Consider the following 27603-nt stretch of genomic DNA (forward strand, 5'->3'; position numbering starts at 1 on the left):
ATTGGCACTGACCTCTCAGGGTCATTTCTCCCAATGTTGGCACCATTTCAACAAGAGTCCTCCCACACAGCAGGGACAGAAACAATACGCTGTATCATGTTTATTCTCTTGTAGCTTCTAAAACCCTGCAACTATTATCAATTTAATTGTGGGTTAACTGATTGGTTGACATATAAGAAGGATTATGTGGATTTACATTTAACACAGCAAACTGATAAACTATTTATTGTACTATGTTCTGGTGATCATTTCAGTTACAGAACACATTGAATATGATCCCCTAGACTTTAACTCTGTAAAATTGGAGATTAGCCCACTTTTTTGTGTCATGATGTTTGTATTTTTATTATTGGCTTGACTAGTCAGGTGTCATCCTGTGAAATCTAACTATTTCAGTAAACCTAATTCTGTTTATTGGTAACCTGTTTAAATATTACAAGCTGACATTTTGAGGTTGGCTCTTTCATACTATGGCAAGCCAAATTATCATTTAGAGATATATCTAAATGCATTTCAAAATATCTTCAAATATTTCAAGATATTTCTAAATAATTTAAAGAGCTCTTTAAATGATGTAGAGATATCTGCAAACCATTTAGAGATATATAAATAAGGTGCTTTTTAAAGATATCTCTATATTTGAAGATATCTCGAAGTGATTTGAAGCACTCTTGAAATTACTTCCTGTATTTTGGCATAGATGATCAGTTCCTGATCACTCATTCAGTTACATGAATTAACAAGTTCACAGGAAGTGATTATCTTGGGCAACATACCAGAAGTCATTTGTAGATATTTCTAAATGATTTGCAGATATCTCTCAATGATTTCAAGAAATCTAAATCATTTAAAGATTTCTGCAAATAATCTAGAGATCTCTAAATGTACTTTTAAATGAAATATCTTGAAATGATTTGCAGATATCTAATTGATTTGCAGATATCTTTAAATGCTTTAGAGATATCTCGAAATATTTGAAGATATCTTTAAATGTATTAAAGATATCTCTAAATGATCATTTGGCTTGCCATACTAGACCCCTATATATGAGAATGCACATTTAGCTAGTTGGCATTTTATTCTAGGCACATACATGCATTATATTCCAAGACCATACATTTAAATATGCACTGTGACTGATATTGATTTATGTGTGTGTGGAAGGGATGTTTTCTTTATAATGTTTTCCTCTCAAGATCTTTTTAAGGGATGTTGTGGTGACTTTGTTTCTGGCTGCAGATCTTGGGAATGGTCCTAATGCAGTTTAAGTATTAACCACCGTTATTTTAATTGAATGGTGAAGATGTATATCTGCAGTTGTAACTTCATCGCTTCCACTATTAATTATACTAGGGCTTTACCTACACAGTCTAAAATGGGCATATTATATAGATATATGATCAACAACATATCATTCTACATATTGAGGTGGTGACCATTTTTTGGGAGTCTTACAGAAGCCAAACTGTTATTAAGCCATGACAACACCTCAACTCATTTTATTGTGATAAGTTTTTCTAAAGAAGGGATGCATTTTGTCTCTTCACACACAAACACTTAGATGTTGTGATCGGCGGGCCCATGTGATTCAGGGATGGACTGGAGATCGACAGAGAGTGGACGAGAGGCGCTGCGGTATTTTGTGCCAAGTGGAGGCACAGACAGGCTCCTCGGACTGAAGCTAGGACGGGAGAAGCACGACCGTAGCCGGGACATTGCAGAAGTCACAGATTAAAAAAAAGAAACGACTACTAATCCGGGGAGAGAAAGAGATCCATGCCAACTTTGTCATCGTATCTCTGCCACGGAAAGCAGGCTTGGAAATGCGGCTGTGCACCTCTCAGACACGGAGACATAAATGATCTACTAGCACGACAGCAATGAAGGGCTCTGCTTTAAACGGTACTTGTGCCAAGGAAAACTACCTCCTCTTACAACCCAGGGTGAGTCTGTGTGTGGGGTGTGGGGGGTGCCGGTATGTTTTTATTGAATTGTTTATTGGGTTTTAAACCTCTGTCTCCAGTATTTGTTTATCCCCGAGCGGAAAAAGACTCGGGCCTGCTCACTCGCTCGAGTCCTGGGTGTTTCCTGCGCAGGGTGCCCGCAATTCGTTGCAATTTTGGTTTTCAAAGGGGTGTCTTTCGAGAGGGGTAAACACGTATATTTTGTTATACATCACTTGTGTTCATTTTTTTTAAATTGCGTCTTTTTTTTTTTTTTTTTTTAGATCATTGCAATTTTATTGTATTATGCAACTGATGCATTATAGACTATGCGATTTGAATTGAAAACGGTTTTTGGTTAGTAAGAGCCCAGTGGCCAGTGTCCGGCTCCCTGGAGGTCAGATCTTGTGTGGATATTGTCATGTCCAAAGTTGATATTGGTTATTTGATTGAAAGAGCATGTTCTGTGTAAATCATTTGAAAAAGAAATGATGTATTCAGAAGTTCATTTTAATTACTTTAATTTTTTCATTCATTATTTATAGCTTAATTGCATAGCTATACTTTATTACCCTACCTATCTATAGGAACTGAAAATGTAAATTGTAATAAGTGGGGGGAAACCTACTTTGTTTCTATTGTAAATGTGGAACAATTCATTGTTTATACACAACATTAAAGGTCTGTCTGCTTGTTTGTATAGCCTACTGGCTGTGTCCTCTGTGAAATGTATGTTCTGGTTCATGCCTTTATTTGTTTCAGGCTTTTTAAAATTGTATTTTAATACAATTTAAGACGAAAGTGCCTGGAAACCTTTGACCTCTTCGAAGGCTCAGATGTGTGCAGATGTACTTCCTGTGTAGTGACCCATGTCACAATTGTCAAATGTAGGAAGATGTGATAATATAGGCTTAGTTGTTTGTGGAAAAATAGGCAAAGATATGTGATGTTGGATCCTTTTTTGCAAAATCCTTTTTTATCTAACCTTTAATTGATTGTAACCAATTGGACTGTACTTTGAAAATGAACAAGAAATTACAAAATATTGATTGCAGTTTGCGTGTGACTCTTGCCTGACGGGAGGATGTTTTAGGTTTACACATGTACCTGCAATCTAAAGCATTTTACACTTGGATTGATGCAATATTGTTATTAATGGGAACTACACAACATCATTCTGCACTACAATTTAATAATAATACAAATCAATAGGCCTACTCTGTGTAGTTATTTTTTTGAAAGGACAAGACAAGGCATACTTTTGTTGTACTAGCTTTCTTTATGCAGACATGCAGTTTTCATGCAGGCCTACATATTGACAATGTAATTTACTTATCTGGCTGTCAGACTAACAGCTTATCTCTGAGCTTTGTTACACCTGAAGGAATGTCCTCATAAAACGCCTGCAGTATATTTTGAGTTTTGGTTTTCTGCTTTCTGATGTTTGACGATTGATTGGTACAATGCTACTAGAGTATGCATTACGTATACTGCTTTAATTTAAACTCAGTTTGGAAATGAAAACCTTGTCGCCTAAAAGAAAAACGTTCTCGGTTATTGGGCTGTCTTTACATAGGTTCAAATAAATTCTGAACTAAGATGTCAATACTTCAGTTTATATTGCATTGGGAAGCTGTAATATTGCACTATTTAACTTCACTTTGTCATTTCTTCAGTTGTTACCTCTTTCAAACTAGGATGTGTTTTGTATTTTATATTAATGTACTTCTGCACTAAAGTTGATGATTACAATTTAAGTTAATTAAATGACTGCAATTATTAAATTGTATTATTAAAGCACTCTTGCTCTAGATTAGCAAAAACCTAAAAACATGTCTTGTTTTTTCGATGATACAATTGTAACCTCTTTGGGGTTTTTTGCAAAGTCCGACGGCTCCAATTTATGCTGTGGTTATGCTCTGTCACAATGTCTTTCTGCCCTAACCCCAGTTGAAAATCTGTCTCGATGAGTTAATCAGCTGCCATGTATGAGAACCTGCAAAACAGCAAAAGGAGAAAGCAGGCTATCAGAAACTTATTTAATATTTTAAAATGCATCATATTTAGATAATGTTTTTCGAATACAACATACGATCTGCCAACCCCAACCTCATAAGAACCGGAGACCATGTCCACTGTGTATGCCGCAAATCCTGCTAGTCTTAGTGTTTCATACATTTAATTTATGTTAGGTACATTAGATATTTTGCACATTATTATTAAATCTGAATAAAGCTTACCGTGCTGTAGAGCAGTTCCTCTTCCAGCTCCTGTCTGGATATCTCATATTAACGCAATCATTATTGTGATTTTTTTTTTCTCTCTCTCTGTGGTGCTAATAAGCTTCACTCCAGTAAGTGAATTCAGTTTTCATCTGTTTGATTCTATTCTATTCATTGAGTTTTGTATTGAAGAAATGGTTTTCGTTTTTTTTCCTCTGGTAATATAAACATGCTGCTTGCCTGGAAACTCATGCATTTGTGCATTTTTGCATGCACGTCCAGCTCAGGTTACCTGACCTTTAATTTGAGCTCAACACCTGCAGTGTTGGGTCATCTGTGTATATTATTTTTGTTATTTAGCAGACACTCTTATCCAGGGCGACTTACATTTGTACCTTTGCAATCTAAATCCAAGAGCACCCAGGATTTGAACCTACAACCTTCCAGTCATGAGTCCAGAGCCCTAATCACTACTCAGTGCTGCCGACTGGTATATACCTGACTGTGTGTATTTCCCCCCCTCCTCCAGGTGATGTAGTGCAGATGATACCATGTGAAAGATGAGTATCATGAAGCCTACACGAAACCTGCTACTGGTGTTGTGTCCCATGCTGGTCCTGGGCTTCTTGTACTACTCTTCAGGGAAGTTGCATCTGCGTGTGTGGGGACAGAAGTCACGTGAGTACATCCAGAGACTGCCTGCTCTCTCCAGAGAGATCGGCATGGCAACGTAGAGTGGGGGTTTGAGCCGAGTTACTGGCACGCAATCATTGGGCTTTTGTCTGGGACCTGTGGGGCTTGGGGCAATGTGACTTAGTGGGGCTGCGATGTACGATCCTGTGGTCTGATGTGATGTCCAGTACTGTCAGATGTAGATCATGTTCATTAAACTCCAGTGCTCTAGAGCTGCAAAATCTTTTTGTTTTGGGTATTTTCTCCCAAGCTCCTCTGTCAGGTGTCATCTTATCGATCTTGTTTATCAGCAGCACAGTTTTCCACCACTAATGCTGATTTGAAATAACAAATAATCAAAAAGATGTGATTCAGATTACTGTTGAAACATTCTCACTCGAGTGAAATTGTTAATGTTGACCAGTTCAATATAAAAGCAATTTGACACTGGCACTCCAGGAGCCAGTTTGACACCCCAGAGTTTGAAGCTGAGTGTCATATTGTGTGGCTTAGTGTTTACAGCTGAGTTAGTGGAAGCCAGTTACGCCCAGTAATAAATGGTTTCGGGGGTTGGAGACATTGTGATTTAGTGCAGACAGCTGAGAGGTGCAAACACTCCCACTATTAGTTCATGACTCAAAAATGATGACTGGTTGCCGATGTACAGGAAACATGTTTGATTATACTGTATTTGTTTGTAACCTGTTATTAAGCATGCTATTCGTCATTACGTACTACTTTAAGATGAACACTATCAAGTTCATTGTGATGATGTCCGGGGAATAGCACACATTTTGGTATTAGTGTAGGCTGACTCCAGTTTTCCAGTATTAGGGGGACTTTTTTAAATGGAAAAAATATCCGAAGTTCCCTCGGATCACACAGTGGTGAGACCAGGTAAAAGGTAAAAATGCACGCTCAGTATGAAAAGGCTGAAAACTGTGACAAATGGAGTGGAAACAGCCAAACACCATTTTTGTTTTATGAGCAAATATTTTAAATTGAGTTCCCATAAGTTTATATCAAACACATTATTATTGGACTTTACACAAAGCACAGTATGCCAAATGTGTTCCTTGACATGACACCAGCTATATTTTTGTAATGAATACAAATGCATGAATAGTAGTGTAATTACTATAATTACATTTGTTAAAAGTATTCAAACCCTGTTTTAAGCCCTGTTTTGTGTGCTTTTTGGAGAAATCCACTTGGTTTTAGTGCACATTAGATTCAATTGTATATTTTTCAGTTTGTTGAATGTTAATTCAGCCTAGAAAAAAATCTGCGATATCACTTGTGAATTAAGACAGAGCTGTGAGAACTCAACTGGTTTTGTGCTGGCAGTGGTATTACCATTTGTTCTGAGAATTAGTATGAAGTTCTTTATTTTACCAGCTGAGGGAGCCAAAAGACAAATTTCAGATTTTGTATACACCGCAAAAAATATCACTTTCAAACTGGTGGAACTGTAGATTTTTGCCTAGATTTGATCAGAATTTCTTAAATTATTAAAGCCTTTGAGTTTGTTATTTAGTCAACTAGTCATAATTAGAAACCTTATGTTTCTGTTATTATAGATTCAGAGGAGTGAACTTTCAAACCCAAAGGAAATGGCAGATTCATATGAGCCTTAATTAAATCAAAATGAGTCTGATAGAACACCAATTAGTGATTCTAGTGCTTTTATCTGGGAGAATGAAGTTCTTACTGTTTGGGTAGTTTGGTGCATCTGGCTCTGTAGACTTCATAATTTGTCTAACACTTTTTATTTTCAACTTCAAGTCACAACCATCACAATTAGTTTAAGCAACACTTAGCTGTTCAAACAGAAGGCCTCCATTGCTCTGACAGATAAGAAAGACTAAACTTTTTATTTTTGGTGAAGATTTCCCAGAATTTACCTCTGTCAACCCCTTTAGGGCAAAGGTTCTCTGCCCTGGTCTTTGGGACTCAACCTCCCATTAGTTTTTGTTCTGACTGTACATTCAGTTACTTACATTAAACTAAGAATTTGCCTCATCATAGCAAATGTATGTTTAAATAGTTGCAGATTTCAAGTTAAATTTAAAATAATATGAAACACTTTAATTCTTCAAGGTTTTGTAAGCTAAATTTAAGCAACTTAAATTAATTACATTTATTTTTCACTCAATTAATTGAGAGCTCAGTTTGGAACAAAAATAACAAAGGGATTTCTAGAAATATCAGACATCAAGGAACAAGAACATAATAGAGGATTTTAAAATGGGTGCAGTGTTTAGAAAATTCTCCTTACCACTAGAGGGAGTGCTGGACCCACAGAAGCTGACAATCACAAGGGAATTAGTTGGTTTGTGTTGCTCAAATTCTCCAATTCTGTTGAATGCCATTGGAGTTCTAATGTAAATAGATTGTGATCACATTTTGTTGGTGATTGTGGTTAGTTTATGTTCCTAGGTGTTTCTTTCACCATATGCATTTAAAATGAAGACATTTACAAGGTAAAATAATATGCAAGTGTCTACTCTGTTGGTATTTTAGTAATCATATTTTACCAAATGAAACCTGTGATGACATCAGGTGATAGGCTAAAGATTTGAAGCTTGACTAAAGCATTCAACAAATATTCTTATCCTAGTCTTGAAAAAACCTCCACACTTTAATTGATACAGAGTGGACACATTTGGGGGTTAATTTAAGGTAAACTGCTGACTAATTTAATCTGCCTCTGCGTTGCTGTGCTGTTTGTAGAGCGTCTGTTCCCCATCTCTTTATTGCATGACTAGAATCTGTGGTTTGTGAAGAAATCTAATCAGAGGCCACGATCGTTAACAAGCTGTAAGATCAAACAGGTTTGCGTATAAAATGTGTTGTATGTTCTGTACATAATTGACATTCCAAAACTGAACATTTGCTACATAAATACGGCTCTATGTTTATATACGTAGTCTCTGGCCATGCCTCGGAAATCTAAACATTTAGAAGAGAAATGGCAAACACGAACATGGGAAGCTGGTCTGTGATTCTGCAGGGTGTTCATGGATGATCAAAAAAGACAAACTGGTGACTTGGTACTCTATACAGGTATAGTCCATGTGCAGTTTGGGGGGCCTCCATGTGAGACGTCAGTGACGCCATTATTAACGCTGGATGATGGCTGGGGGGGCTGTCTGCTAGACAATGAACAGAAAACCTGAAACCCTCCCACCCCTTTTCTTTGTGTTTTTCTTAATTTTGTGATATTTGAGTAAGAGAGTAGTTCAATATTTAGCTAGTTAATTGAGTACACATGAGTATACATATATAACAGTGTGTGTATATATATATATATATATATATATATATATATATATACACACACACTGTTATATATTGAACAGGTGTTCCTAATAATCCTTTAGGTGAGTGTATATATATAATATACACTCACCTAAAGGATTATTAGGAACACCTGTTCAATTTCTCATTAATGCAATTATCTAACCAACCAATCACATGGCAGTTGCTTCAATGCATTTAGGGGTGTGGTCCTGGTCAAGACAATCTCCTGAACTCCAAACTGAATGTCTGAATGGGAAAGAAAGGTGATTTAAGCAATTTTGTATTTCACAATCTGCTCAGTTACTGGGATTTTCACGCACAACCATTTCTAGGGTTTACAAAGAATGGTGTGAAAAGGGAAAAACATCCAGTATGCGGCAGTCCTGTGGGCGAAAATGCCTTGTTGATGCTAGAGGTCAGAGGAGAATGGGCCGACTGATTCAAGCTGATAGAAGAGCAACTTTGACTGAAATAACCACTCGTTACAACCGAGGTATGCAGCAAAGCATTTGTGAAGCCACAACACGTACAACCTTGAGGCGGATGGGCTACAACAGCAGAAGACCCCACCGGGTACCACTCATCTCCACTACAAATAGGAAAAAGAGGCTACAATTTGCACAAGCTCACCAAAATTGGACAGTTGAAGACTGGAAAAATGTTGCCTGGTCTGATGAGTCTCGATTTCTGTTGAGACATTCAGATGGTAGAGTCAGAATGACAATGAGTTCACTGTACTAAACTGGCCCCCACAGTCACCAGATCTCAACCCAATAGAGCATCTTTGGGATGTGGTGGAACGGGAGCTTCGTGCCCTGGATGTGCATCCCACAAATCTCCATCAACTGCAAGATGCTATCCTATCAATATGGGCCAACATTTCTAAAGAATGCTTTCAGCACCTTGTTGAATCAATGCCACGTAGAATTAAGGCAGTTCTGAAGGCGAAAGGGGGTCAAACACAGTATTAGTATGGTGTTCCTAATAATCCTTTAGGTGAGTGTATGCATGCACATACTCTGTATAATCAATATATACACACATTGTTCTTGTGTATAACAGCCCACATACAAAACTGAAACTTTGAAATAATAATTGTCCGCCTTAATTTCTTCAGAGGCTCATCTTAATATTGTGGTTAGGAGACAAACATGTCAGCAGTGGATTTCTATCATAAGAACAGCTTCTAAAATGGGAATTTAGAGGGCTCTCACTGATTCCTTTGTAAACCCTTCCCCCCTGTGGAATGCAATAGAAACTGATTGCCAGTCTAACATTGCGTAATGTTGACGTTTGTTTTGGAGAATAATAAAATATTACCATTTCAGTTGTCCCATGTTACACAGCCGATACCTTGTATGAAATGCTTTTGGATGAGTTTTGATGTCTTGGATCGTGCCAGATGAAAAATGAAAAATCCTCAATGGTGTAAAATCATATAAATCCCTACATATGTAGACTCTGGTATTTCATAAGATGATTGAAGTTGTGTGTTACCAGTAGGATTACACAAGATTAAACTGGATCCTGGGTTTCCAAATCATGCAGCGTAGAGTGAAGCGATGCATGAAATGGCACCACTTGACCTCTTGGTGTTTGTCTGGTTGCAAGTAATTATAGTATAAAATTATGGGTGGCTCCTGTTCCTGCTGTCTTCAGTCCTCCTTTAGTTAGGGTTTCTCAGCCTATCCTCTGTTTTTTGGACCCTGATGCATTTTAATTTATGTGGTGTTACGTTTACCATCAGAACATCCTAAATTGTTTTAAACATCTGGTGTCTGAGGTGAAGTTCACCATGGGGTTGTCTGATTGCTATTCTCAGGATTCATGCCATTCATTTAATTTGAGATGCTACATTCATCACTTCTATAACTGCACAGTTTTTAAATGTAAAATTAGTGTACTGTGAGGCTATGTAATACCTGTCTCTCATCCTGTGGGATACTCTCCCTTGGTCAGTTTCATGATTTTTCTGTTGAAACCTTTCATTATTATTATTTTTTTTACTTCATATGGAAATATACTTTAGACTTACTGCAAGAGGTGCTTAATTGGAAAGACTGGATACACAAAACCCTTTTTGCTTTGAACTAAGAGTTGCTTGTGGGCCTTCAAGCTAGGCTATGTTGTGAGTTTCATGTGATTTAAAGTGAGTGTGATAATGCAGAAAATTAAGTTAAACTTATTTTCCAAGAGGGTATTTCTCTTGATTTTGGAAAGGCATTCCCTAAGACTAGACAGTGTATTGATATGCTGCATGTATTATGTATAATTTATTACAGTCTTTACATTTATCTAAACTGTAATTGAACCATGAACAAATCTGTCCATAAATGAATGTCTCTTTGTACATTTAAATAGGCTAATTCCAACAGTGTATCCAAAGCAGTTGGTCTGAGTTATGTTTATTAGACTCTGTCATTCATTCATAATCCCAAGATTGTAAAACTAGCCGGTCCCAGTTTTTATACTCTGCTTAACTTTTAGTGCCTTTTTAAGATCTTATCAGGGGTTTGTGGAATTCTTTAATATTGTCATATATTATAGAAAACTAAGTACCATTTATATGAGCTTAATTTATGAAGCCTGCAGAATTATTGGCCTAAGGAAATCTAGCTAAAGCCTGTCATTTGCTATTTTGCACAGTCCCTGGTTTGATACAGTAAATATATAGCAGGCTAGGTGTTAATATTATAGATTACTTTTATTGTTTTTAAAACCCTGTATGTAGATGCTCCACTTCACATACAAAAGCCAACCACCAGTATCAACGGACCTGCTCTGCGTGGCCTGTATCTGATTCATCCGTCAGCATAAATATTTATGTTCTTACTTAGCGCTTCGAGTCCCTGCTTGAAGGTCCTATTGCTGAGAAACCCCTATGCCATGGTTGGGCGAATAGTCAAGTGTGATGTGCACACGGGACACTTAACCTTCTTTGTGATCATAAGCAGACAACCTCCAGAACCCCTCCCTGCTTGCTCTGCTCGAGAGGCGCTTAGATCTGGGAGGTGGGTTCAGAGAGCCACAAGTTCCCCTTCACCTCTTTCCTCCAAAACATAGTAAAGCTTGTGGTGAAACAAAGGCCCCACATGATTGAAGAAGCTGCCTGCCGTGATTCATTCACTTACTTGTGTTGCTCTTCTTCAAAGCCCAAGTGAATGAATATGATTACCACCCCTTTGACCTCCTCTTTTTTTCGGCTTCATTGGTTTAGGTTGTGTTTACTTATGAAGTTCATCAAAACAAGGGCAAGCAAGGGTAGGGATGTGGCTGTTTGGGTTAGGAACACCTGACTCCCCCCTCTCTCACCAGTGGCTCAAGTGCTATGAAAATACACATAATTCAAAGGAGAAATTATTCCTGTATCTCAAGCATCACACCATTTGCTAACAATTTAGCAGATAGTTTGTGTGCGTGCTCTGAAAGGCAGATGCAGGTCAGTCTGGGGTTTACAAATAGGACAGAAGAAAGACATTTGTTTGTGGGGGGGGGGCGGGGGTGTTCTTGAACTGACGGTGATTTTAACAGGACAGAGTTCACAAAGTCGGGTACGCAGTACAACACAACATCTTATCCGTCTCCCTGTAGAGATGCATGATCTATTTCAGACCAATACCCATCGTTAGGTTGAGTTTGCAATAGACTGTTTATGTATATTGCATTTCACCATTGCACAAAGAAATATTCGCTGTGTCAGCTGTATCACAGACTAATAAAACATTCTACATGATGCCTGCATTGACTTGACTGGTCAATGACAAATTTGTTTATTTAGTTTTTTCAGAAAAGGGGAAATGCCTTTTCAAAATGGTGGCTGCGTTTTCTCGAAACGCACTGAGAAACTTCTCCCTCGGTGCGGCCCTTTGTCGTGTCGGAAACAGGGCGAGTGGCGGTTTTCATGGATTGTGTTTGACACAAAACTAAAATACTTTGATATTTTTAATGTTGTTTTCTTGAGATTTGTAATTTACAGAGCTGTTTTTCATTGTTCAGGGTTTTTTTATGTTGTTCCACCCTCTCTTTCTCTCTTGGCGTTGAACAAATGTCCTTCCATTAAGCGTTTGTAGAAAAACGTCACAACTGTTACTTTGTCTGTTCTTCATAAGGTTTGAAGCTTTTCCTCAAATTGTAGTCTATCATCATCCAGTATTCTGCAAGCTCCTTTAAGATGGTCTGTAGAAAAGTTACAGAATTACAGGAACATAGTAAGGCTTATTTATATTAGTATCAGACACAGCTTCAAATTTCGTTTGTTGATTAGATTTGCAGTCCAATGACAATCTAGAACATCACTGATTAAATTGTTGTGATAACTATTATGAACAGTCTTATGAGCTTATTATCTCTGTTACATTAAGCTGGTTATTGTGTGGTCTGGGGGTGATGTCTACCTTGATTTGAGTGAGGAAAAAAAGATTGAGAACCCCTGCAGTAAACAAATGTGTATACTGAAAGGTGAATGAACATTTAGTGAAAATGCATCAACATTAATGTTTTATAGGATCATTATATCAAAGTAATTAGAGGTGTAAAGTGACGTAATTGTAGGGATTACATTGAGGAAACGTCTTATAAAGTTTTCTAAGGATTTGTAGACCTTTCCCTCCTACCGTGGTGACATATGAAGTGTTAATCTTCGGAGGTTATCGGGGCTATAGGTTTTTCCATTATAAAGTAATTTTCCTTCTTTACTATATGTTAAAAACAATCAGGGAGATAAGCCTTCTCCCTCTACTTTAAATTGGAGGGGATGAGTCAGTGTGTGTGTGGAATAAGGATTCAAGGGCAGGCAGGCAGTTGAAGGTTTCTTCACTAACTCTTAATGGGAGACATTAACAGATGCAGTTTGCTCTTTTTCTTCTGTTCCAGTGGAAACTGCTCTTTATTTTAGACTTTTTTTTTAAAGGAAACATTTCTGCCTTTTAGCGTAAGGGAACTTTAATCAGAAAGGGTCTCTTGTGTGATATGGTTCCTCAATGAATGAACATTTGATGGAAAGACTGTAGGAAGACTAGCAGTAGGACAAAGGCCCTGAAGGAATTCATTATTGTTTGTTTATTGTTTTGCTAAACTGATTATGTATTTCCACATTAACATTTTAATCAAATTGTCTAACTCCCAGATTTTTAGGGTTGCCAGACTGCAATTTTTGTTTTCCCAGTTTGAGTTCTATATCTGGTTTTGGATAATAGAGAGAGGGAGACTATGAACTGATCTTTGTCTTAATTTACATTTGTGGATATCCCAACTTGGGTTAAACCAGATAAAAACGCTGGCCTTCCTTTCGCCTCGTGCTCTGACGAGAGTAGGCTTGCTCATCTGACAGATGGTAACAAAATGTTCCAAGAATCGTATTGTCTATTCTTGAATTATCATTATTATTATTATAAGGAGTTGCATTCAACAGCTGGCTGGGGAAGTTTGTTCCAGCCTGCCACAACAATTTGTGTGAAGATGCTTTCTGTTCTTAATGCTTTTAAACTCGGTGTCCATCTATGTTTTCAGGGCCTTAATACATTGTTGATCTCAGTTGTTGCTGATCTAAAATGATTTGCTTTTCTGTAGCCTGTATGACTGCGACATTCCCTTCAGACCTGGAATTAGTCTGGTTGCCTGGTCTCTAGAGCAGCAATTGATGTCTGAATGGAGGTATTTGTTGCAAGGCGATCCTGGATATTTAAACATTATACATCAGACTAACGATGCACACTGGCAGATATTTTTAAAGGAACAACAAACACTGGTGTTAATACTTTTTAATAATTCAGTCATATATTTGAAGTGTCAGACTGATCTAATATCTCAGATTAAGTGATGCTTTTTGTAGTAGCTTTTTCAGACTCGGATATCGCTAAGGGATTGCAGACACAAATCTGCCTAGAAACACTTACTGTAGCATACTGTACAGCTGAAATGTCATCAATCTCTTCTATGGAGCAGTGCCAGTGAAATTCTACTTTCAGATGGACCAGCAACCTGTGATATCTGTGACAGGCAATTGCATGAAAGCAACAAGATGTAACCAAGCAGTCATAATTTACATTTTAGGGTACCATTTGAAAGATTGTATCTGCTTAATTTTTTGGCAGCATTACAGTTCCTCACATAATACTTTTGAGGAATATATATTTTTTATTTCCCTTGAGTTATGATATTGACTGTCATCCTATTCCCTGGCCCAGGCACGTCTTTGAAATCTGTCTCTAGACATACGCCTGTCTATCCACATTTTATCACTTTTAACTTCATTACTTTGAATGAGGATGCACCAATGCTTTTGGCATTTACAGATTATCACGAACTGTCTAACGACAGGACAAAAATGAAACTTGAGCTATTTTACCATAACATTACTGGGACATTAGCTAAGGACTTTCATGAAGGATGTTTTTTTCCCCTTTTTATTTTGTTAAGGAGTTGGACATCCTAATCATGCGAGCCAAATGCACAGGGTTCCCACGGTCATGGAAAAACCTGGAAAGTCATGGAAAAGTCGGGGAAAATGGTCAAAATGTTTTTGAACCTGGAAAAGTCATGGAAAAAAATTATTCATATTTCCAAAAACAAAAATCAAAACATGAATTCTAGTTATTGAAAGCATTAAATATGCGTCTCATCAATTAGTTTAATTTCTTGGAGATTTTTTTTTTCTACAAAATAATATTGCAGGAGTGCTTACCATATTTGTGTCTAACCTTTCAATTTCATAACTCTGAGATAATAGGGATCGAAATCCACTTTTCTGTGTTCATTTTACATGGGTTAACCCACTTACTGTACTTTTGAAGTAGTTTGGTAGGGTGGAGACATTTAGTATTGGCATCAGTTCAGTAACATGCACCTTACATAGAACTATTTATGTAGACCTTTAGTAATGACAGCAGTATATCAGCAGTCTGTGTACAAATATGATGATTATGCACACTGACTTATTATGCACATTATTAATGTTATTTTTGAGCATTAACTGAATACGTCAATCGGGAAAATATCTTGCGATATAGAAAATGTTTAGTTTTAACTTCACTTCTTTCCTGCAAAATTAGGGAAATTATCCTGGAAAGTCATGGAAAAGTAATGGAAAATGGAACCCTGAACTGAGTGGAAACTCTGAATGCATTTGCTTTTTTGTAGTAAGGGTATTGAGAAATGCAATGTTTTGTTCGATCCATATTTCCTTAGGTAATAGATGCTGGATGTTCCAGATGAAATTCCTTATTTTGGAGTATACAGTAACTTAGTCATTTTATTTGAAACTGATTCTTCAAACAAAAATGTTTCATTAAAACAAATATTCATGGAAAAGATTAACAAAAGTATTTGCCTAAATACGTTGTATTTCTTCTGTTTGTTTACAAGAATTGGTTGTCTCTCTTTCAAGTATTATTTTTAAAGACATTGTTGACTGACTTTTTGCCCTTTGGCTCCAGTTTTAGTATTTGACTATATTTTCAGCACTTAATTTTCAGTCTTGATTTAAATCACTGTCCGTAATATGAGTCTGTGCAACTGTTCCTTTTGTTTTTAAAGTTTTTTTAAATTAAACTATACCTAGATATCATCATTGATTTTATATGAAGTGCTCAGTTCTAATATAAAAACAGTAGTCTGAAAGCAAGCACTGTATTTGCTGCATAATAGATTTACAATGCACCCTCTACTTTCCTGTTATCTCTTTGACATTATTATGTATTTATTAGCAGACACCCTTATTGTACCTTAAACATTCATACAATTTGTTTGGTGGATGGAATTTGTTTTTGCAGCATTTGTGCTTCTACGTCATATTAACCACTCGCCTTGAGAGAGCCTGCAGATCCTTTGACGCGTGAAAATAAATCATGCAGAAGCTGAGGTGCACTAGTTAAACTCTAGTATAAATCCAGTAAAAACTGCTGCATGAAAGCAGGCATTTCTGGTGTTTGTGGGCTTTGGTGTTATGATACCTAGGGTCATCCTTTGTCTACAAGGAGACTTGGCAACCACTGCTCTAAACCATTCCCGTGGGTGCTCTTAAAAATGCAGACTTTTACAATGAGTTATGTGCCATCAAAATTGAGCACAGATGTAAAACAATTATAGTGCATTAAAAGTTATGTGGGTGTTTGATGTGTGCTATATAGATATACAGGACTGCAATGTTTCTCCACTAATGTCTGGCTTTAAAATAAAGATTAAAAGTGGCAAAAGTGTATAAATCACATTAAAAGATTAAATATCCTGTAACGTTTTAAAGAAAAGTGTTTCCATGTTTTGTTTTTTTGGTGTGTGTGTGTTCCCTGATCTCTTGATGAAAATGTTCCCAGGTTCATAAAGCACTGAGCACAAAGGGCATTGTACCGGCTTTTGCTGGGAGACTTTCACAGGCCATATCTGCAAAAAAAAAACCAAAAAAATATGCAAACACTGTCCTGTCCAGTACAGGAATTTCTGGTGTGTGAGACAAACTGGCGGATACCTGATTAATAACCATTATTCTAGTCATATATGTACTGATGCATTAGATTAAAGTAAATGCTAATTAATTAAATAAAACCTAATTTCTGTCAAAGATGCTGATGTATTGAAAATTAAATGCAGATCTGGAATGCACTACCCATTGTCACGGATGAATATGACTTTGTATTTCACTCGGGATCAGTTTTTGTTTTGGTGCTGATTTGTTTTTACACTGGTTTTTACAACTGCACTTGTATGTGGGCTGATGGTGATGGTGTCACTTTAAAAAAATTTAGATTTCCAAATACTAGAAAAATGACTGGCTTTCATGTTAACAAGTGTAATATTGAAAGCCTCTGCAGAGGTTGGTATTGAATCATTTGCCAGACTGGCTCCTGCTGGTGCAGCGATCACCCCAGCTAAACTGACGCTCTTGTGTTGCAGAGTCCGATGTGGATTCCTCACTCTCCGTGGGACACCAGAGGGCCTCAGGTACAGGCCCACAACACGACCCAGAATAACTTTTAGATGTAATGCAATGTTGTGAGGCACTCCTGCTGACTTATAAAGTACTAATCCTCTCTTGCTTTGGAAGTTTGCTTGCCAAAAAATCAGATACCAATAGATTCTTACATCAATAAATCAAATAATTCTTTAGTTTTCCAAATTAATATTCAATGTGATGGTCCCTTCATTGTTACAGCAGTGTCAAAGAAACCTGAAGGATCAGACAGTGGAGCTCTGTTTAGATCGCTTTTTACAAATGGTCATCTGGTCATCTTCACACCTACAGGTGTGAAACAGTGAAGTGTGACATAATAAAATACGTATGGCTGAAGATGTGCTTCTAACCAACCTGGTTTTCACAACTGCACGGACTGTTGGTTTGCACTTTTTAAATGGATAGGTCAAGACAAAAAAATACAGTGTTTTCCTTTTTTTTGGTTGAATTGATTTAAAATTAAAGACATAAATGCTTTTGTAACAAAACAAAATCTCATGCCAATGTATTGATTTAAATGTTGCTGTATGACAAGAAGTATTGCCTCCCAACATTGCAAATCTAAGCTAAATTGCCAAGCCCTTTTTAAGCTTCGGTGTCCTCTCATAATGCACTTTCAAACTTACAAAGACTTTAACCTGCTCCTTCTGCACTGCACGTAGTAAATTTCACAAAGCGGCATATATTGAAACATTATTATATTGAAAGGTAATTTCTTTGTTGAATACTATGAGGTTAGAAGTTCAGTTAGAATCTGGGATTTGTCACCTCTATTAGTTTAACTCATTCTTCCACTCAGAACCCTAACATTTTAATTGTCCCTTTGGGCATCACCATACATTTTGTCGAAAGACATGCTAAATAAATTGCTGGTTTTAATTGACTAGTTTTACATGCAATATTTCTTACTAGAAATAAATGGTAAATACCAGCATGGTAAATGAACATGCCTTTAGTTCAGATATACTTCTCTGAAAGCCAAAGGACAAGCATCATTACACATTTTATTTTCAGCCAAATTTTACTTTTTGTAAACATGAATATTTGTGGAATTGAGAGTAAGTATCACTTTTGCTCTTTGTTAAAACCCCAGGGGTTTCTGGCTTTGTTGGCTGACGATGGGATGGATCACTCCAGTAGCTTGTAGTGATCCGTTACATACCCACTTCTACCACAGCCACTGGCTGTGGGATATACATTTACTCTGCGCCATCAATCAGCGACTTAACTGCCAGGGAAATCTCTGGCTTCGGATGAATTGTCTTAATAAAAACGTTCTTTGTATTGCATCCAGGCTGCTTTGAGTGGACTTAATAAACGGAAAGAACACGTTACAGTTCCTCTTTGTAAGAGTCTGTGGACACTGAATCTGCCCATTCCGAGCTTAAACCTAGAGCTTTCGCTGGACAGGACTTTCTCACCTGGTTTGTTGCTTTGGCTGAGCCCTGCTGCAGATGGAGCTCTCTGCCGTGGTTACTCCTTGTGTATCCACACCTGCTGCTGCATAAGCGCCTCCTTAACCTCCCAGACAACTGGGCCTCAGGTCTCAGAACTTTTTAGGGGTTGGGTTTTCTTCTGTGGGAAGGTAATCACTGAAGATGAAAATGCCTTTTTCACTTCAATATTCTTTGAAATGCTTGAAAATGCATGGAAGATTTCTTATTGCACTATTTTTGTTTTCTTTCTACAAGCTAAAAAGTTTATAGAATGAGGCCTCTGCTACAGCTTGCTACCACTGCTAGGAAAATGTTGTGTCTTTAGAAATAAATGTATATCAGACAAACTGCTGAAGAGATGAGGGTTTGAGGTTGTCCAACTGTTTTGGTGAAATCGTACACTGAAAAGTGAATTTTTTTTCCTGTATTTGTTGAATTTTAATAATTGTTTCCGGTCTTAAATTTCTTGGATTTAAAGATATTGTGTGTGTGTGTATAAATGTCTGTACACACTTTTTTTGTGGTCTTATTTGTAATGCTTCTTCTGAAGGAAACGTATAGTTTGCATGTTACATATGTGGAATCAGAGTAGATTTAGAAATGCAAAAGAGCAGGCATGCAGCTCACAATGTTGACCCCAGGAATTTTGGAAACTGCTCTGCTCTGCATTCAGATTCTGCGGAAATACAAAATGCACAAATATGGGAAATCACAAATCAAAAAATAAACTGTTCACACCACATGCTTGGGGGAGCCCTGACATGGTGTTGATAATGGAAACAACCCACCATGCACTTTCTCTGTGACTTACAATTTGTAGTATCAACCCATGATTAGCAACAGAATACTAAAATTATAAAGCTTGTTGGGTGCTATGATTTTTTTCCTGCACTGTGCATTAAATACTGGTAGATATACAACATCATTCATCATAATCAGCCCTCAAGTCAGAGTTCTGTCGGAGGTAATGCCAGGCAAAACATATCTTGTGATCAAAAAAGGTAGACGAAGAGGAAAATTTGGTCCAGACACCCTATATTTTCCAGTGCTTTTGGAAAATTGATACAGAAGGCTACTTCTTAGGAAAACTTTTGTTGTAAGGGGAAATATACACAAACTCGACATGACTGATATATTTGTCACAGATGCACCCTTTATCGAGATTGTTGAGTGTGCTATGCTGTTGTATCAGGTTCTCTTGCACGGTCAGAGTGTCCATGTTATTTATGGGGGTATTTAATGTTTTGGAAACCTGGCAGCACTGTTTTACTTGATTTATAATGGTAAAGTTCATCTTCATTAAACGTCCATATTACAAACCCAAATAATGCATGGATTGGCTTTCAAACTACTTAATGTCAGAGACAAGTGGTATGAATGTTTGTTGGGCCTTATGTAGCGGATAACCAGCACTTGAAATGGAATTGTGTTAAGGAAGTTCTGTCTTTTTTATACAGGTTGCTACTACCTATTTAAAGTATTAGTTCTAGTATTAGTATTATGTCACAATATCTTATACACAGTGCTCTTCCTGATATCGTGTATTTAAGACATCATTAATGTACCTCTAGTGTTGACTGAAACTTGGTCCACATGCAAATGTACTGTGTGGAGAGTGGCTGTGGAGACCATAAGTTGTATGATACAATGATGCAATAATGAGGACAATTATTATATCAAGTCTCATAGAAGTACTTGCCATTAAGTATTGATTTATAAATTGCCTAAATGCCCATATTGCTGTGTTTTAAAAAGTTATTTTTTACTTGGGGAGTTTTGACACAAAGGTGCAGTTGAAAGATTTATGAAGTGCACAATCAATATTGTGAGACAGCAGAGTTATGTGAAATGTATTTTGAATGTAATTTTGTGTGCAGTTCTGTGGGCACTTGATGATTTGTGGCTGTAGTTAAAACCAAGAGGCCCTCCTCCTCTGTAAAACGAATATCCAGTACTTTTAGTTAGTGAAAACTGTAACAGGCAGTTTAAGAGTTTTAGAATGTGATGTTTATTTCAAATTGCACGTAAAGAATAATTGGCATTTGTTTTTGCAGTACTTAAACAGTTGTGTTGTTCAGAATGATATAGAAAGCACAGGGCCCTGACATATTCCTTAATTTTCTTTTCCATTCTTTCTTTATCGGGCACCTCAGGTGTACCAAGACTTCATACAATGGAAAAAACAAAAAGACATTGCCTGGCTCTCTCTAACCCTGCTTGCAGATGCTTTAATGCTTTACTAAAGTATTTTGAAATTGCAAAATATTCCAGATATTGTGTGGAAACACTATTACCTATTAAGAACAAATTATATTCCTTTTGATCTTCTGTAAGAGGGGATAAGGCCTGGATTTCATAGACTTTTGAGTTCACTTTAACCAGTTTGCATTCCTCCTTTCTGCTATTAATCTGCTATTGATTTTTCTCTTCCCAGTGTATGACAAGCAGGGGTTCCTGCTGAAGCTGGATGGTAAACTGTAAGTAGATCACATCAATGCTAGCACTTCCAAAACATTCAAGAATTAGCCTACATTATTCAAGAAGTAAAGATAACTTTTGGAAAAGTGTTAAGACTTAAGATCATGTAAATAAATAAAATCAAACCTGCAGCACTGAGAATTAATGAACATACTCAGTACATTATTTTACATGCAATATATTATTACCATGACATGTCTTTTGTCCATTCCATTTCCTGGTGCTTTACATATATATTTGTAGTACCTAAAGTATCCAAAAGTGTCTTGATATAAGACTGCAGTGTAAATTGTATTAGTCGTTGACCCTAAGAAAATCCAAATATCTTTTGAAGTTTGATGCATAGTTCATTGATCAGATAAGTAATAAAATGATGAAAAGGTCCTTTGAAGTTCATGTGATGTGCTTCAGCAGGAAAAATCAATCCCAAGTTCGTTCCTATTGGAGATGTCAGTGTAATCAAATTTTCCTGCCCATAATTGGTGGGAAACTGTGCAGGCAGCCTGTAGGATCTTGCGGATTGAATCCTGTGTAATGTGTTGCACTCCCAGTTTTTTGATGAGAGACCCACCATCATTTAACACTCGGGCTCTGAAGGTGGCAGTATACATTGCGATCAGTCGCTGACACTCACATTCAACACACCAGGCTGGGTCTCCATTTGGAGTGCTTTTATACTTTAGTGGGAGTTTGAACAAGGAGTACTGATGGAAACCAGCTTAAGATACAAAGTTCAGGGCAGAAAAAGAGACCCCTCTATTCACAAATTACGAGTTATTTTTTACATTACTTATTAAAATTGATAGCTTTATGATTTTTAGCATTTTTTGGAAATACAATTTAATTGCAAAACATCATATTGTACTAACAATCACATAGCATTCTGCAGGAATCTTATGGAAGCAACAATCCAAATGTGCAGGAATTTTTTGAATCAATTGATCTATTGGAGGCTTAGACTTGGATTTTACCACCAGGAAAAAAAACGAATCAAACCAAGCTTGTAATCCAAAGTTGTATCATGGAACGTCCCTCTTGATATCTCCGAGATCTTCAATAAGGCTGTCTCCACTTTCTCAGTGAAGAGCTGGGAGAGGTTTCCGCTTGCATTAGAAAACGCAGAAACCCCCATAGCCTGTGATGAACCCAGAGTTATTTACAATAAATCAAATACAGTAAGCGCTTGTCACTCCACACCCACTCGCAGAACCTTTTGAACTGGCACAGATTCCAGAGTGAGCAGCCATGGGGATTGCTGGACTCGAGAGCAGCTTGATCTGCTTCCAAAGCCAATAGCCCCTTCAATGCCAGGCTGGCCTCGACAGGCAGGATTCTCCACCGCGGGATGGCTGCCTGTCTGCCCTGTTTATTTGACTTTGGCAAATTTTAAGCTAGTTATTAATGAGAAAGTGAAAAGCTGCCATTTTGGAGAGTAATTAATAAAGTGAGCGAGGTTTAATGAGAGGCTGACCTCTCCTGTGAGGTCGCCAAGTTGTAAGAAATGAGCTGTTGACGTCTCGGGGTTCAGACCAGACATTTCGTTTTTAGTCACTTTCACAACTTCTTGTGGGAGACTCAGCTACACATTAGATTCAAAGTGTTTGAAGTTTAAATACATGTGTAGAGATGTTTTCTTTTGTTGACATAATTCAGTTCATTGCCGATCAGTTATGGGCATAAATTAAATAGAAACCGTACAAACAGTTAATATTAACACAAGCAGATGAGTTGAGGTGAGACCTGTCTTTGGTTTTTATTTCAGGTGCTTCAACATTTCAAAACCCATGTACTAATTTGTAATGCAGATTTTGTGTATTAAACCAGCTACATGAACTATCAGTCTATTATAAATGTGCTAGTTTAGAAGATGGTATCTTTACTATGACCACATTAGCAAGGTGGCCTGATTCCTAAAAGTCAGATGAGTCGAGCTGGAATATGTGCCGGTACACCTTCATTTGTGTTCAATAATCCCACCATTGTTACTGTAGCACAATGTCAAGTATGTGAAGTCTTGAGACGGCATAGTCTCTTGTGGCTTCTTCATGCAAAACAGTTGTTTTCTTTGAAGTTCCCCACCCTTTCTAATTGCCTAAACCACCTCTTTTTGTCTGTTTCCAGCCCTCTAGACTTATCGTATAAGTATGGCAATCTCAGTGAAGGAACCTGCAAGCCAGGGTACGCAGCGGCCAAGATGACAGCCATCTATCCAAAGTAAGCAAACCCTTTCCTCTTGGTCCGCCTGCTCGCAGCTGCCTGTCGGAAATGGGACGGGATCCACCCAAAATGGGCTGTTGGCACCGCTATCCACTATGATCAAGACCTGTTTTTATTGCTTTCCTTTGTAATAGGAAATGAGGATTAATTGTGGCTACCGATTCTAGTCCATCTAATTGAAGCTCACCGGCCTTCATTTGGGATGAAGGTTAAAGAAGCAAAATCCATCTTTTTTTCTGCTGACTTCCTTTGTTGTCTTCACTTCTCTTTAATGGTAGCACGAGGAACCCCTGTTGGCTAGAGCAAAGTCATTACATGATTTCTAGGCTATGGTTACTTTATTTTGTCTGATCTTCCTAAAGAATCACCTGCTTATTTCACTTGTTTCCCATAATGCATTTCCAGTATCTAACTGGTAGAATTAAATACTTGTTCTGTGATGCATGTCTTGGAAGCACTTTCAATATTTTTATGATAAAACTCCTGATAAAATATACTTTTTCTTTGATTCAAACTTAAGCTGCTATTTTAAAATTATTTTTGTGTAGTTCTTTAGGACATGCCCACACTGTATTTGGTCTCTCCTGTTTTATCTAGCTACAGTGGCCCATTCACTGTCTGCTTAAGTCCTTGAGTTTTGTTTAGACTTCATTGAGTCTTTTTTTCTCTTCCTACTCTAGATCTGTCTAGAAGTGTGTGTGTGGCGGGGGGTGCCTCATGAGACACTATGTCATGCAACAGTCATGAAGAGTGATGGCTAATCATACTTGATCTTGGATAGTATAGAAAGCCTTTCTTCATATGTGGGAATGTGTAGGTTAATTCATGTCTAACTTTTCACCTAAAAGACTGAAAATGAAACTGTTTCCTTGTTTGCTGTAAACCACAAAGCTCTTTGTTTCCTGCGGCCCGTTGAAAAGGACAGAAGTGCCGCCCCGGAGGCTCAGGGTGGTTCAGCCACAGTCCCGTGCCCACAATTAGGACGGCATGACTCAAGCCCCTTCACTAGTGCGAACAGAATGTTCAATGACCCACTGTGATGTCACTCGCCTTTAATGCCTCGCTCCAGTCTGGTTGCGAGTGTGTTCCCGTTGGCTGAATGTCATTGATCTACAACAGCAGGCCACAAATGTAGGACTTTTGTTAACATGGTCTATTTTCCACATAACTGCACCACTGAATGCCCAAATAATGTGCGCCTATTCATGAAAGCCTTCATGAATGAAAGACCGTAGGCTCTGAAATAGATATGGAAAAGTTGTTATAGGGGATTTACAGTGAGGGTAAATTATCTGCAATATTTTTCCCTTTGGAGTTTTTATTAAACAACTGATCTGCTTTTCATTTATGTAGTGTTTTCTTAGCTTTGCATATTTTTCTTGTGAAAAGTGTCTGCAGAAGGTGATTATTAATTTATCATTCCTGCAGTGTTTTGTCTGCAAATGGTATTCACAACAAAATGCCAGGCATATTATTCTACAGCACTTAACAGCTCTTTCTCTGAAATAAACCATTTAGCACTGTGTCTTTGAGAGCTGGAGAATGGCAGCCCTGTGTAATGAGCCTGACAAGGGGATCTACAGTCCCTATACAAACAGCTATAATTAAATTATGGATTGAATGCTTATTATGGCTGTATCGTCTTGTTTATGGCTTTATTGCAGGTTTTCCTTAATTACTGCAGGTGCCAGAAGACAGTCCTTGGGTGAAACAGGGAGCTTCCCTGGTGAATCTGCACTCATTTAAATTAAAAGTGGATCATCCTCAGAGAAATACTGATTCTATTATATTTCTATATATTGTTACGGTTAAAGTAGTGTAAACTAAGGATTCAGTTAAATCCTAACTTTTTTAGTCAACGTCGGATAAGTATTAGATGAGAATGTGAATGAGAGAGGGTGAGAATGTTGAATAGGCCATTTCCACAAAACATGGAAAACAGTTGGGTTCTAAAATGACTAAGCAACATTACTCTGCATTTAGTTTTTTAAATTGTGTTTTCTTAGCTGTCTTTACAAAATACATCAGTCTGTATTCATAGTATGGGCAACATAACTCATAGGAAAGGGTCCGACACAAAATGTATAAGCTGGTAAACATGCATGACTAATGGGTTGTAATCTCTGAGATCAAACCTATTTGTATTTTGAATTGGAGCCCTTTCCCCCAATGTCATAAATCTGCAGTAGAGTGAAAGGAATTCCTTGAGTTTCCCAGGACTCTGCGGAGCTGGAGCTCAGAGGTAGACAAACAGCCAGAGCCAGCCAAGCCCTGCCAGGGTACGAGGGCCGCAAAATACCATTCCCTTGTCCATCACACTGAAGGGGACAGTGATCGCTTACACATGCGGTTTACAGCGTTCTCAAATGGGCTAAAATATCTGGAGAAAATTAATCCATCATTTTCTTCCAGTGTGCTGTCATTATTACACATTAAATATCTGACACAAAAGAGTTGATATAAGAGTATGACTTGGGTCATGGATATAAAACTTAGTAAACCTAGGACCTGCAGAGGCATGGTTCACATCTTCATGAGCATCACATGGAATAATATGCGAAACATTGCAGTTTCAATGCATGGACTGTTGAGTTATTATTATAGTTTTTTAAACCAACCAAGTTGTCTTTCCAAAAGACAAACAAACACAAAATCAGGGTTTTCCCATTGGTGTCCTAATGACCCTCTTAAATCACAATTCAAAAACATCCACCCTCCCCACCCCGAATTAATAGGCCTGGAAAATCCACAAAGCTTCTGCTGATAGATTCCTTTAAAATCATGACCACTGTGAGAAATGGATATTGTAATAACATTATTAAGGATTGTGTTATAGATGGAAAACTACACTTCCCATTGACAGGCTAAAGTCTGCCTGGTTCACAGCAGCAAAAGGAAGATGAACCTGTGAATTACAGTAAATTACACTACATTACACTAAATATATTTTGAACTTCTGTTCTTCTAATTCTCTACTGTAATTAAGGCAGTGGTGATGTGCCATAGGTTTCGTGGGAAATGTGGAATCCTGTCCTTTGGCCTGTTTTTGTAGCATCTGCAAGTTTCCTGATTCAAGCCGGATTAATAAAAAGAAACATTTCACAAAGACTCCTTTTCAATTCTTAATGTAAATGCATAGACATCAGCTGCACAGCAGACCAGAGAAAAAGGGGGTTATTTAAACAAGAAAGAGTTGGAGGTTATCACACAGTAGTTTTCTACATTTGCTAGGTTACCTTATTTCTGAAGATGATTTCTGAAATCCAAATGCAGATTAGCCCCAACTATATCTTCTGTAACTGGTCAAACATCAATGAACACTTAAGTGGCACTAAGTCCCTTGTATATAGATTTTCAGTATCCTTTGGCTTTATGTAGTTTCTATCTTTATTCAAACAAATCTCTCTCCTATCTTAAGAAAGGAAGCTCAAAGGGACAAAACAAAGAGCCATTTCAATGATATAACTTGTATAAATCATAGAATCTTAAATAAACAAAAAACTGCATACTGTAAAATGGATTGTATTTCAATGTATGCATAATCATAGTAACCGTAACTCTATCATCCTGAGTATAAAATAATTATTCCTCAGTAGATGCCCTTAGCCAGGGAGACTACACAAGTAAAATTTTAAAGCATTACAACAGAGCAGTAATATAATCAATATACAATAAAATCACAAACATCATTGCAAAAGTGCAGTAGTAAAATCAGTGCAAAGCCCAAGCAATATGATAAATCTGTACGATTTCCATTTTGGGCATACATTTATCTTTCAACACTACTCTACAACCTTATTGTTGACGGAATACACTGCGAGAGTACGTGAGATCCTGTCATCTCTCCCATTCTGAAATCTGTCTCCTCACTACTCAGAGGTCCAGGTCAAAGCACAGGGAGCTCAGCCAGACAGGGCCCCCTTCAGATGAGGAAACTCAATACCTCGCTAGCGGTGTGTGGTAGGATGAGACGCTGAGTAAAACAAAGTGCAGCCCCTCATTTGTCTTTAGCACATCCCAGTCCTTCACAGGGCCCTGCTTTGAATCTTTTCACTGAAGAGGGGATACAGCACTGTGGAGTAGTGGGTTAGGGCTCTGGGTTCAAATCCCGGGTGGGGCAGTGCTGTTGTACCCTTGAGCAAGGTACTTCACTTAGATTGCTCCAGTAAAATGCCCAGCTGTATAAATGGGTACAAATGTAAGTCGCCCTGGATAAGAGTGTCTGCTAAATGACAAAAATAATAATAATAATACAGCCTCACTTTGGGATTTGAATTTTGAAATTGTAATTTGTAATGTCTTAAAACAAACTGGAAAAAAATACATTACCTTAAGAAAAAAAAGAATAACAGTTGTTGATGTTTAATGAAAGCTCTGGATGTACATAA

At 37.5% G+C, this 27603-nt stretch overlaps 1 protein-coding gene across 5 annotated transcripts in view; it reads left to right on the plus strand.

Moving 5' to 3' along the window:
• Nucleotides 1-27603, plus strand: part of st3gal3a (ST3 beta-galactoside alpha-2,3-sialyltransferase 3a) — a 94052-nt gene that overhangs the window by 20451 nt on the left and 45998 nt on the right. Inside the window, exons 1-5 of one of the 5 annotated variants that reach the window (XM_066691648.1) lie at nucleotides 1576-1943; nucleotides 4695-4843; nucleotides 17027-17074; nucleotides 20955-20997; nucleotides 23120-23212. In XM_066691648.1, coding sequence (XP_066547745.1) covers nucleotides 4726-4843; nucleotides 17027-17074; nucleotides 20955-20997; nucleotides 23120-23212 — 302 coding nt within the window. In that variant the 5' untranslated portion in view covers nucleotides 1576-1943; nucleotides 4695-4725. Of the gene's footprint in view, nucleotides 1-1575; nucleotides 1944-4694; nucleotides 4844-17026; nucleotides 17075-20954; nucleotides 20998-23119; nucleotides 23213-27603 lie in introns of those variants that run through there. The other 4 variants (XM_066691650.1, XM_066691649.1, XM_066691651.1 and 1 more) reach the window with 4 other exon arrangements.

The sequence above is a fragment of the Amia ocellicauda genome, chromosome 19 (genome assembly GCF_036373705.1).
Source record: "Amia ocellicauda isolate fAmiCal2 chromosome 19, fAmiCal2.hap1, whole genome shotgun sequence".
In the NCBI taxonomy this organism is placed as follows: Eukaryota; Metazoa; Chordata; class Actinopteri; order Amiiformes; family Amiidae; genus Amia; species Amia ocellicauda.